General features: G+C 31.5%; 1 protein-coding gene across 1 annotated transcript; it reads left to right on the plus strand.

The window, feature by feature from the left end:
• The first annotated feature begins 2724 nt into the window (after positions 1 to 2724).
• LOC130809830 (actin-7-like) lies at positions 2725 to 11941 on the plus strand. The gene is made up of 5 exons (XM_057675662.1): positions 2725 to 2870; positions 8573 to 8643; positions 8972 to 9365; positions 10371 to 10984; positions 11358 to 11941. The coding sequence occupies exons 2-5, from the start codon at positions 8584 to 8586 to the stop codon at positions 11421 to 11423; spliced, it is 1134 nt and encodes a 377-aa protein (XP_057531645.1). The 5' UTR covers positions 2725 to 2870; positions 8573 to 8583; the 3' UTR covers positions 11424 to 11941.
• The last annotated feature ends 2339 nt before the right edge of the window (positions 11942 to 14280 follow it).

Below are 14280 nucleotides of genomic sequence, written 5' to 3' on the forward strand. Positions count from 1 at the left end.
GGGCTTGAACCAGTTTATCATTTCATCCTTCCAGTAAATTAGAAGAAAAGGCTTATATTTCATATACTACGTCGACAGATATTTTTGATCAATGAATCTGTTACAAATCAATTTAGCATGCTATACTGCAGTTGTTGAAAACCAATTAATCTTTTCATTGTTGGACAAATAGTTGTAATATACTCATCTGTCCTAATAGAATTCAATCAAAGAGAAATAGGAGGATTTTTAGAAACGTGGTAATAAATGAAGAAAGAGAATAAATTGTGTGGATGAAATTAAAAGAGTTAAAATGTATGGGTGAGATTAAAAGAAGAAAATAATAGATTATTGTCTAAAAATAAAAATAATGCGAATTAAGTGGGATATAGTTAGTATGAAACAAATTACCTAAATTATTATATTACACTTACAAATGATTGTATAATTGGTGACAAAGTAATAAACTTTTGAAATTCAAATATTTGTTACCTAATATTGTAGTATTCAAAATTTTTTCATTCAGAAAAATCTTTTAAAAAGAAATTATTTGTATTCTGCGAATTTTTATTTTGAAAAAAATGATCTCTATAAGTTAAATTCAAATAGGTGTTTTTCAAATCTTTAAATATTATTTTTAATATAAACGTCTTTATCCTTATTATTAATTAATTTTTCTTATAAATATAATTTTGTATACCGACATCATTCTTCAAATTCAAATATTAATTCTTACATTATTACATTATTATTATATGGATTATCACATATTTATGAAAAAAATTTCAACTTGTTAAGTATAATTTTTACTTGCATCATTATTTGATAATCTCTGAGTCTCTCTTCCTCGCTCTCTCTATTTTTTTATAATTCACTAATAAAAATGAGACGGTCTTACGATGAGACCATCTCTATTGGGCTAGCCCAATATATATTTTTTGTCTTAAAGTGATCACTTATAACGTTAAAGTAATCACTTATAATTTAATATAATTACTTTTTATAGATTTAGAGTGATTACTCATAACTTTAAAACGATTACTTATGATCTTAAAGTAAACAATTGAAGAAATGGGCTATTATATGAACCTGTCTCACGGTGAGACGATCTTATACAAGACGAGCCGTATATAAATTTATCCTGTCGAGGACTTTATACAATTAATTAGCACTTAGTCTGTTGTTAGTGTTAGGGTCGTTATCTCAAGAGAGATTGCTGGTTGAAAGGCTTGTCTTTGCTATCTAGCCTTCCTTGCAATAAGACCACTCTTATGATCGTATCTGCACAAGCAATATGGGTTAAGATGGCCCGAAGATATTCTCTAAATTTAACTTCCTTCGACTTTCCAATTCTGTGAGAATATGAGTACCTAGTAAGCTCAATCCTAAATGTATTGTGGCTCTTAGTTTTAAGAAACTTAATTATGATTATTTAGTGGCGTGAGGCCTTAGTTGGTGCTCTTGTCCTATAAGAGTACATGGAGTTACTTAATGCAAAATGATTAAATGCAATAAGTGTTGTTAATTCTCAATGAATGTAGCTCGTAAAGAAATAAATTCAATATCAAGTAGAAAATTAGATACCTTGGAAGTGGTGAGTAGAAGAGTATTTATATCTCATCATTAACTTGTAGCCTAGGAATCCTTGGTGCTAAGGAATGTCCCATTTGATCTTAGGGTATTATAGTTATCAATTTCAATGCGGTTTTTTGTTTCTTTAGTCAACTACACTTTTGTGTGTAGCAGGTTTTCATTGTTTGTGCCGAGAAGCATTAAATACAAAGAATAGTTTTTACCCGTTTTGAGAAAACCTCTAAATTTTGTCAACGGAAGTATTCTCCAGTCTTGTCATTAGGATGGATGAGTTAAGTACTCTAGCAACATTGTTCCTTTACAGTTCTTCATTTAATGTTTAGTCCTTAGGAAGATTCAAAGAAGATATTTCCAGTTAATAGTGGAGGATTAGGGTCTAACTAATAGGACCCTAATCCAAATAGTACAATTTGCCCCCAGACCTTTGAATCATGGAACAGGGTTCATGGGTATGAACTTTATGGTGCCCATGTTGGCCTTGGACTTGACCATTTCGATGCCTCATCCTCTAGATCTTATCTCTTTTGACCAAGATAAGTTGTAAAGACCTTATTTCTCTAAGATATACTAGATTTTTCATTGTCTGAGTTATATCTTTATAGATCAAGATATGATCTATAAAACCAACCACTTTGACCTAATAACCGTCTTAAAATCGTCCTTAACCCACCACGTATCTGATCGACTCAAACCCTCCTTGCCCTGCCCATCAGCTAAGTCACTCAAACATTTCTTTGATTTTCATAGCCTCTAAAAGACAAACTAAAAAAATCAAAATTTTATTTCAAGTTGAATTATATACCACTTTTTCTAGACAACACTTGCAATTAGAGGAACCGAAAAGGCCAGTAGTAGTAATTCAATGTTATAGAGCTGATTCTATAGAAATATATATTTATACTCCTCCAATTCAGAGTAAATGTCACATTTGTTTTTTTACTATATAAATTATAATGATCATTTTAATTTGTATTTTATTCTTAATTTAAATGTTAAAATATAATTAAGTGTGATATTGTTTTATTCGTCTCAATATAAATTTTATTAATTTTAATTTTTAATATTTTTGATTATCCACAATAAGAAATATTTATCATTAAATTAGTAAATTGGACGCAATTGGCATAAATTGTTGGGAATATTTTATGTTTTTTTAAAAAGCTGAAGAGTGACAACACTTCATGAATATATTCCGTGAATCGCGTTGTCACTCTCCCCAACTTCCTTCTCTGCATTTACTGTCTTTCCATTTCCAAAACCAAGGATTTTAATTCTTTCTCATTTTGGACGCTCTCAAGGTAAGCTTTTTTTTTTTTTTTTTTTCTTTCTAATTTTCTCTTATATCATGAATTTATACTTGTTATATGATTTATGTTGTTGACTGTGTTGTATCATTTATTTGATTGAAATAAGCTAATGTTTTTCATTTGTTTGATTTTCGTTTGCTTAATTTTTTCTTATTTTTCAGCTTTATTTCTATGCTTAGTGTTAGAAAGAAGGGAAACTAACAAAATAGGAGTTTTTATTTTTATTTATTTATATCTATTTATTTTTTTATGTGCCCGGTTTTACGGTGATATATGCCCCATACTTTGTATAAATATCCTAATATATAAATAGCCTAATAGCCTAATAGACCGGTCTCACGGTGAGACAGTAAGTTTTTTTTTTTTTTTTAAGTATATAGGATCTAGGAACAGGACTATGTAAGAGTACATGTAAAGTTTTGCGTATGTTGGTGATAAAGGGCTTGTTTTGGTCACTTAGTGAGTTTTTGGCAATCGTCTTGGGATAATTTATGATGGAATTTTTAGATATGGACATATAGAAAGGGTTTGAAGCACAAAACTGCGCCACGGTGGGAGACCGCTGACCTGAAATGCAAATTACGACTCAAATATCACCATTAATATGCGAAACTTGGAGAGTAACACAGAACCCTGGAAAAAACAGAGAGAAAGAAAGAAGTGGAATTTTAGGGAATGATTGAGAGAAATGCATACGTTTTCGAGAATTGGTCGCCACTATTACTCCCTCTTATTTACTATTATTGTTCCATTTGATTTTGACACATTTATTAATGCACTATTTCAATCTTAAATATCTCTAGTTGTGTTTTGAGTAAAAATTACTCCTTCTATTTTTATATGTTCTTCGCATTCACTTTTTGCGCAGATCTCAATGCACACTTAAATAATTTTAATTGTGAGTTATTAAAAGATCTAAAAAGTTATATTTAGAAATTATATATCAAGACGAATCTGTCAAGATCCCACATAAATGTTTTTTATATAGATCAATGAGAAATCACATAGTTATCGTTTGACACTAAAATTCGTAAATTCTATTTGAGAAGAACATACGAAAACAGAGGGATACATAAGACGAATCAAATATGATCTCGTTAGACTGTGTTTTAACTTGTAGATTAAGAACAAAGCATATATTAAAAGTAAATGATGAATAGTGTTCAAAAATCAAATTGGACAACAATAGTGAATATGAGGGAGCATAACTTTAAAAGGAACGGAAACCACTGTGCAGTTGTAACTGTTTCAAGGAAAAACAAGAATGCGCTTGATGGGTCTAGGTTTACAAGCCATGTACTATGAAGACAATTACATAATTACTGAAAAAGTAAAAGCAATAAGCGTTACACTTAACCTAAACCCGGTGTTAATAATAAGCTCAGCTTAGCTCATCTCTACTTCGCATGCCCAAGCCTAACCCGCTTGTGGTCCAAGTCCATACTCAAGCACTTTTTAAAACTCCTCTTAACACCAACTCAAACAATATATGGGAAGGTAAAGTATATAAATATGATCTTTCACCTTCCTCACGAGCGATGTAGGAAAATAAAGAAAAGACTTTTAGAGTAACTCTTTAACTTCAAACATGAGTAGTCTTGTCTATGCTTTGTTTTAGAGAGGTCAAATCCATCTTTATTCAGTAGGTATGAACTTAGTGAACACTAACCTTAAATTTAGCGCATATGAGTTAGGAGTGTGAGTCTATAGAGTTGAGAGTAAAGAGTGTATGCTGGTGAAAAGATAATTGAGGAGTGGTGCACAATATTTTTCTGTGTACTAAGTCTTTATTAAACTTATTCATTCTGTAGTTGATTTATCTTTTTGCCTTCTAATTTCTAAACAAGGTTTTTGATGTTACTTGCCCTGTGTTTCCATTATAGGATGCTAATTTTTATTTTATTTGTTAATACTTAGGTTTGTTTGTAGTTGTTTTTATAGGGTTGAAAATGAAATCAAATTAGCAAATCCATTACCTATTGTTTGTTTCGGTTGTGTGGGTAATGTTTCAATTATAAGTGATTCTTACTTTGTTACAACAACAACATAGGAGCTAACGAATTAACAAACAAACTTCTGCTGCCCATATCTTCTCTCACCATTCTCATACCCTCATAGCCTTACGGTTTTAATACCAAACAATTTATAATAATAATACTTAGTAATACAATTTTTAAGCGTTTTGTTTTCCATTTCTTATACCAAACACCTTCGTAATAAAAATTAATGTCCAACCTCAGAAAGCATGGGAGTCGAGTGCCTCTAATTAGAGGGAATAGTTTATTACCTTTGTGTTAATTTTATTCATTAGCTTTGTTACCTTGCTTTTCAATTCACCTCAATTACTCATGTTTGTTGAATCCTAAGATTTTCAACATGGGTGTAATTATTGACATTTTTTTGTTGCAAATTTCGGAGCGTTTTGAGAATGAGAAATTTTTCTTTTACCCTGTTGTCTAGATTTAATTCTCACCACTTACAGTTGTGATTAATTTCCTCTTCGCTTACATGTACGGATTTCCAAGCCTACCCCCGAACAAAAAAAAAATTAGAAGTTTTCATTAAATAGATAGGTCTACCTTGTGTTTGATATAAATTATGAGGGATAAATTACATTGGGTGTAAATCTCTACCAAATCACTTCCCTGGTATAGCATGTGGTATGAATGTATGATGCGAGCTTGTGATGCAAAATGAGGTTGAGATTAAATATTCGTACTTATACCAAGTGTTGTTAATACATTATTCCAATTAACTTTGATTTAGACCCTTGATATGATAAAACATGTTCAGTCAAATTCATCATAAATGTAGGAAATTTGACATGATTAGCTGAAAAATTTTTGTCATTTTGTATTTTCCGTGCTTCCAATTGAAATGAAGTGTTAATAGTGAAATGTTAACGCCTAACAAATATTTTATAACCAATGGTGATAGCAATCCAATCACCCCGAACACAGTGAACAAAGATCCACATCAATGATGAAAGCTGTGATAATGACCTTGATGTCCATTGGATTTTCATTTGTTAATCTACTAGGATAAAGCCTAGATGTTTAAACTTTATTTTTTTATTAATTCGAAACTGAAAGTCATATTATTGCTTTGGGTGTTTGCTAGTACAATAAAGCCACATTAGCTATTTAGGATAGTTTTGTAAGTTGTAAGAGCTCTAGATTTTTCATATTGCAATAATGAATGGGGTGCGAAAAAAGAGGCCTAAGAAGACGAACAATGCTGGCCTAAGTTCTAGCTCATGTCCAAAGGTCCGAAGAGGCGAGAAAAAGTTAGGCCTAAAGGAGAACTTGTCCCCCCCCCCCCCCCCCCTCTTAATTTAAAGGCCATGATTATAGCTTTGTCCAAAAGTCATTTAAGCCCACAGAAATGATGGATTCGAGTTCAACAAGTCCAGTGCCAGTTTGAGTCAAGATGAATAATCAAAATGGTAAGTTCTCCCATCTACTTAGACTAAGTCATAGATATTAGTAGTTTCTTTTGTTTTTGCATTTATTCTTTGTCCGAAAAATGAGCATCCATTCGATGGGATGGAGAAAGATACCACATCATCAAAATCTTTGAGATCTTTGAGTTCTTCTTTTGGCTCTAGACTTTTTAAGATTGAAAAGTGAAAAGTCGTCCATAATTATCAAAGCCTAAGCAAATTAAGTTGTGTTCTTGAAACCCTTGAGTTTAGTTTTGTGGTGTACCTGTATAGTTGTATTAGAATTCAGGTTGAGTTTTGCTATTTTATGCAATCTCCACAAAATCGCTATCCACCTTTCATATCCCCAAATTCATATGCCACCCTCGTTTTTCATCACCTCCTCAAATCGCCAATATCCAAGCCCATCAACATCAAACATTTATCGCCAACTCATCTTTGAGTTCACAAAATGCTTGTTCACAAACCCAAACCTCTCTAAGCCCTGCATCATTCTTCCCTTTCACATAAAACCCCAAAAAGATTCAATCTTTGAATCACATTCACATCCTGTGTCCAACATCAAGAAAGCCTAAACCTAACTCGATAAGTCGACATTATCCAGGCCGAAAATCTTCATCTCTTTCCTTTGCCTCTTTTCGTCCCTCGTCATCTACCCGTCTTTTATCATCCATCCTTAACCTTAAAACACCAAAAGCTTCCACCTTTCCTTTCAAATCGCCGAACTTTAAAATTCTATTGCCTCTCAACCAACTCCTAATCCTTCTTAGATTAAGATTTTCCTTAATTATCATGTAGCGTCCTATTTTTACACCTTTACACCTGGTTGTATATTAAATGGATTATCCAACAAGCAGTTTAATATAATTGGTTGGATTTGTATAAATCTATCTCTGCTAGCCATAGGGAAAATACAGGTGTATCGTATCGCGTGGATTGTAAAGACTTAACACTATCAAACCGATACTACCGAGTACCCGTAAAGGTGTAAAATAACATTTTAAATTGGACAAATATCTCGTGGTTTGCACCTCGACAGTACAACAACCACTTCAGCCCCAAGACCGCAAAAATGCAAACGTATCGTAATCGCCACCATAACCACAATTTATTCACTATAATGCTTGCTCATTAGCCACGCAAGTTGAAACGGATAATTCAGGTTGTATGGCTGGGAGTAATTTAGTTATCAGAAGATCCATTTGATGTAGTAGTTTACATACCCTTTTTATCTTTTTATCTTTTGTATTCGTTGATCCATTGGGGAATTCTTCAATATTTGGGTTTATGTAGCAAGTTATAAGGTCAAAGGATGGAAACTTGACCAAAGTCCCAAGGAAGCCACCAAATGTCTTTTTCCCCAACCTTAAGTTTGGGTTTTATTAGTAGGTAGCTTCTAAGCTCATGGTTGGGAGTTGATTGCTATACCGACAACCTTATGCAAATACAAAATTTCTTGTCAGGATTACTCTTGAGGGATTTTTCTGTTGGTGTTTGAATTAATGGTTGTTTCGGATTTTGCCTTGTCATTGTGTACTTTGATTTTTCTATTTTGTGATTGATTTAAATTAGTAAATTATACTTCACATTGTATAATCTGTGTAAAGGGGAATAAATTTTATTTTTGAAGGAGCTGTTTAGTTAAAATTTGTTTGATTTGTTTCTACGGAACCAAGTAAATTATGCAATTTTAACACAATAAAAACACAAACTTATCTCGTTATAGAATATAGATCATGCAAATGTTGAGTGCCCTTGTTCTGTTTGATATTACTTAAAATATACTATCTGGCTTTTTATCCGGTCTATAGATGCTATCTTTCGCTTTGAGTTCGATTTTGAATTTTCGTTGTTCAATATATTACACTAGAGTCATTTTCAAAATTTGCTTTCTAAGTCAAAAATGCTTATCACATAAACTTATTCCATCAAATGTTGCTTGTCAGACATTTCTTTGTAGTAAAGATACCGTTTCTTTTTTCTTTAGGGTAGGTAATTTCAAACATTAAAAGTCATCTTCGAAATTTGAACTATTCAATATCATTGTTTTAAAGAAGTTGGATGAAATTGGTACTTGTGTTGTGTGATTTGGTTTTACTTTCAGCTAATAAACAGGTTGTTGAAATGTGTAAGGAAGTGCAACTTGACAATTTATAAATGATTTGATGTTAATTGCTCTCTTCTGGATTATCTAATTCTATACAAATATTATTTATATTTCTATTTAAATTATTGAGTTTTTTTTATGAAGTGTAAAGGAGGATGGCTGATGTAGAGGATATTCAACCCCTTGTCTGCGATAATGGGACCGGAATGGTTAAGGTTCGCTTTTTATTTTGTAGCTCTTACTCTTTTATGTTTGTAATTTATGTAAAGTAATAGATGATATATGCTTTTAGGGGTCGATAACAAACCCTTTTTTTGGCAATTAAAAGGTTATATTAACTCCAAAAAAACCTTTTACAACCTAGGCTATAAAAGGAATACTCTCCTAAACACGAAAAGGGAGCAACACCAAAAACAAAAAAAAAAAAAAACAAAAAAAGAAAATTTTGTTATTACAAAGGTAAAGTTGCACACATCAGATCCCAAAACCCGCCTAGGTGGGAGCCACTTGTATTGGATTATTTTGATTGATTTTCCGTTACAGGCCGGGTTTGCCGGTGATGATGCACCAAGGGCAGTATTCCCTAGTATTGTTGGACGTCCAAGACACACCGGTGTCATGGTTGGTATGGGCCAGAAAGATGCATACGTTGGAGATGAAGCGCAGTCTAAGCGAGGTATCTTAACGCTGAAGTACCCTATTGAGCATGGTATTGTTAGCAACTGGGATGACATGGAAAAGATCTGGCACCATACTTTTTATAATGAACTTCGTGTTGCTCCCGAAGAACATCCTGTCTTGCTGACTGAGGCTCCATTGAACCCTAAGGCTAACCGGGAAAAGATGACTCAGATTATGTTTGAGACATTCAATGTCCCTGCTATGTATGTTGCCATTCAGGCTGTTCTCTCGCTGTATGCTAGTGGTCGTACTACAGGTTAGTACTAGTTTAATCACAATGTCATCACTTATGCAATCTATTATCATTATGTGAACATTCTTCATTGTATAGAAGTTTCAAGAAGTAACCCACCTGTGATCCCACATCGAAGAATTAAAGAGAGGTTGACTAACATATAAGCTTGATGGGCTACTCCGCTTATTTATCCATTAGTTTTAGGATGAAATCTTATTGGGATTGTGTGCAGTTAACTCTTCTCTTGTGTGGGTTTTGTTGTGCACAAGCCCAGTAATAAATTTATCAACTCGACGTGTTACTCTATAACTCCTTCAGATACTTTTCACATTAAAGACTCTGGACAAACAAGAACAATGTTTTTCATATTGCCTTTCTTAACCCATAGGTTCTTGCCTCCCTTGTATAGTCATACCTCCAATAACTCGTAACCCTTTTTGCTTTTTGCAAACCCCCTTTCCATATTAGTAACAATTGCCATAGAATGTTTGTTTATTACTTCATCTGTTCTTTAAAAATTCTCATTTGTCATTTTAGGGTGTTTCATTTGTTGTTTCTTAAAACAATCTTTCTATTTGTATCATAAATTTTGGACAAAAATAATCTTGTGCACTCTCATTTTAATATTTTAATAATGCTTATGGTCCCCTCATATTTTCTGTTAACTTTATTTTAATATTTTTATATTCCTTATAGTTCTCACATGTTTTCCACTAACTCTATGAAAACATTTTTTTTAGTAGTTATGTTCTATATTTTTTTCCACTAACTTTCTTTAATATTTTTTTAATATTTATGCTCCCCATTTTTCACCATCAAATTTATTATTTATTAAAATAATATATCTACTGTCTAAAAGATTTTATTTTTCTTAATTTCCGTAAACATTTTTTGTGGGAACTTCATTAAGGAACGAAAGGACTTCAATTGTTGTTTGGGCATTCAAATATTTTGAGTAATTGTTTTTTCACTTCTCAGTTTATTTATGGTTTTTCTTTTCCTGAAAATTTCCTAATCCTAAGACAGGTATTGTGCTCGATTCTGGTGATGGTGTGAGCCACACTGTGCCAATCTACGAAGGTTACGCACTTCCTCATGCAATACTCCGTTTGGATCTTGCTGGACGCGATCTCACTGACTATCTCATGAAAATCCTGACCGAGAGAGGTTACATGTTCACAACTTCTGCTGAACGAGAAATTGTTCGTGATATTAAAGAAAAGCTAGCCTACATTGCTCTTGATTACGAGCAGGAATCAGAGACCGCCAAGAGTAGCTCTGTGATAGAGAAAAACTATGAGCTGCCTGACGGGCAAGTGATCACAATCGGAGCTGAGAGATTCCGGTGTCCAGAAGTCCTCTTCCAGCCTTCATTTATTGGTATGGAATCCGCTGGCATCCATGAAACAACCTATAACTCGATCATGAAATGTGATGTCGACATTAGAAAGGACCTTTATGGTAACATTGTTCTTAGCGGTGGTTCAACTATGTTCCCTGGTATCGCTGATCGTATGAGCAAAGAGATTACGGCTCTTGCTCCTAATAGCATGAAGATCAAGGTTGTTGCGCCACCTGAGAGAAAATACAGTGTGTGGATAGGAGGATCTATTCTTGCATCACTCAGCACATTCCAACAGGTATTCGTCTCATCTAATCGAATTTTAATATTAATTTGTCTCGAGCAGAGGGATTCTTTGGCCGCACTCTCCTTTATGGGTATGTGTTGCCGCCTTCAGACCCTGATCATAGTTCCTATGAGCGGGATACACCGGATAAGATAATGATGATGAGTCGGTATGATGCTTCAGTTGGGTAGTTTCGAGTTTTCTGTGCACTTAATATAGATGATTCGATTTATTTTATGTAAAAGTCATTTTGGAGTTGGGTCGGGTCAAATTCCAGTCGATCTGGTTTGTTTCGGCTAGCTATAATTTATATTTTGGGTTATTTTGAGTAAAATTATCTAGTTATTAAGGGCAATGTTAATCACTTGATTAACCTTATTTGCAGATGTGGATCTCCAAGGGTGAATATGATGAGTCTGGCCCGTCAATCGTTCACCGTAAATGTTTCTAGGTTGCGTGTTCGAGATCGTTGGCCAAGTAGTTCCCTTCTCTTTGAGAAAACTAACTTGATGAAACTTCCGGTGTACTATAACTTTAGTTTGGTTGAAATGAAATGGAGATCAGGTTTTATGGATATATATTGTAGGATAAAGTAATGAAGCTTTTTTTATGATTTTATTTTCTAAGTGTCTTTAAATGATACTCGTTTTATCTCTCGTGAGAAAGCATCATTTGACTCAAAAAGCTCACATATACTCAAGTCAAACTGATGTTTTTTATTGGAGTTTTTATAGAAGGAATTGAGGAGACCATTAGTTTGGAGAACATTGGGTATTTATATGAGTTCCATATCATTAGTTTCATACTTTTATTCCTCTGAAATAAGTCAAATGATGTTATCTTAAAGGAACACAAAGAGTATCATATAAGTCTTAAATAATCAATATTCCCAAAGTGGACTTTAATATATTGGATATTTGGATTCTCATAAATTTTTATCATAAGCGTCTACCAATTTGTATCCTTGAATCCATTTCAAACTTAGCTTTATACTTTTATATTTTTTTCAAATATCAAAATTTATTATTTTACATTTTCTTTATATAAATCGTTTTTTTTCTACTATGCAAAATTGGTTTAAAAAAAATAATTTACACGTGACAAAAATTATATGAAGAATAGACTTATAGGTTTAAATGGTAAAAAATTAAAATCAATAGAGAAGAAAAAATTTATGTAAATAACTATTGAAATTGATCTATTTATTCATGTAAATAACCTTAATCTTTTAGAATTGAGATTTTAGTATTGTTTGTTATCGTATGATGAAAAAAGAATCTAAATAAATAACGTTACACCTAATGAAAAATTTTATAAGAGAAGCCAAAATAATTGGTAAGAGAAATTAAGAGACTTAAAAAACAAAATTGCTCACTAAATGAAATCACATCAAATTCATAATGATTTACATATAATATGGAGTAATAAAATAACGTCATTTTCTAATAGCTTTTACTTCCTTTCTTATATATCATACTATTAAAAAAGTCTAAAAAATAAGCTTTTATAAAAGAAAAATAATTTAAAATAGCGATTATTAAAATATGTAATATTTTTCTGACTATTTAGAGTAAAACAATATTTTTACAAAATAAGTTTGAAAATTTATCATTGGACAAGGAAACAAACTCATAAATTATTCTCATTTTAAGAGTCTTATAATACATTTTATTTTCAGGATTCAATGTAATTGTTAATTTTTTTTTACTTCGCCAAAGTCAAAGTCTTATCAATGAGTGTATTGCAACTCTCCCATCAAGACCTTGCAATGTCCATCTACAATTGACACCTTATTCCCCTAACTTGTGATTTTATAGAAAACTCTCTCCATTGGGTTTGTAGGGATTTCATTGTCAACTTTCAATTGAAACTTTTGTACGTTATGTATTTTCATATACTTCTTTCGTTTCATTATGTTTATTATATAATAAACTATGCACATTTAAAAATTATAGAAAATTAATATTATGAAAATAAACAATTAGAAGATTCTAAAGAGATCTTACTTAATTATATTTTTTTCCTTATACATTAGTCACAATATATTAAATAAGTTTGAACGATAAATAATGTCAATAATCGTAATGTAACAAGTATTTTATAGTGGAGGAAGTATTAATCAAATCTAGTATCAATCAAAAGCAAATTAGATTTAGGTTATTTTGATTAGGGTTTGTAGGGGTCATATTAATAAAATATGGTCTCTGAGCCTATAAGCGTAATTAACACATTATTAATAAATTATGTCATATATCTATATATTAATTTTTATTTTCTATTTAATTTTTCGCCTAACAAAATCAAAAAACGTAAAAGCTAATTAAAAAACAAAGGATGGGAAAAAAATAAAAGTACAAGATAACCATATGGAAGAGTACTATTTCAAGTTCACGTGATGTCACCGCCTACCTTGTGGCTTGTTTCATTCTCTCTCATTTGCTAGCCTAAAATGATGGGCACAAATTATGAAATTGTTTGATAAAATTTTGAAATTTTTTTATGTTATATTTGAAAATGATGATTTTATTTTGAAATTTAGAATTGGCTTAATTTATTATTTGAAAAATTATAAATTTCAATTTTGGATTTAGATGAATTTCAATATTGTTTACTTGAAGTTGAAAATTTGAAAATAATTTTCTAAACCTTGTCATTCTCATATTCTTTATTATAATTTCATAATTAAAATTTATAATTTGAAATGAATTACTTATTCCCAAACACAACCTTAATGTATTTCTATCAGCATTATCTGTTAAATAATATTTCCTTCAATTTATATTAATTGTTACTTTTGATTTTTACACTTACTCCAATTAACTAATTTAATTTTCATTATCTCTAATAGTGCATAATTATAATTTATAAATATTAATACTAGGAAAATTTACATGGAGATGAATTAAACAGGATTCCACTTGATTACCTTTGACAACTAGATTAATAATAAAATATAAATTAAAAGTGATCGATAAATAGTATCAAAAAATCAAATGGGATAATATTTTTTGAAAGAATGATTTGGTTAGAATGTTTGCCTTTCTCATTAGGAGTAATGATAATATATACAATAATACAATCTATACTTTAGGAAACTAAATATTTACCTAATATTCTACACAATCATATTGATTATACAAAATATTCTAGTAATTAAAAGATATTATTCTAACACCCCCGCAGTCGAATCGGGAGGTTGACAGATGTTGAGACTGGAACGAAAATCATCAAATAATACTTGAGAAAGACCTTTGGTGAAAATGTCAGCAATCTGATAACGAGTTGGAACATGAAGCACCCCAACATCA

Source organism: Amaranthus tricolor, chromosome 4 (genome assembly GCF_026212465.1).
Source record: "Amaranthus tricolor cultivar Red isolate AtriRed21 chromosome 4, ASM2621246v1, whole genome shotgun sequence".
Taxonomy (NCBI): Eukaryota; Viridiplantae; Streptophyta; class Magnoliopsida; order Caryophyllales; family Amaranthaceae; genus Amaranthus; species Amaranthus tricolor.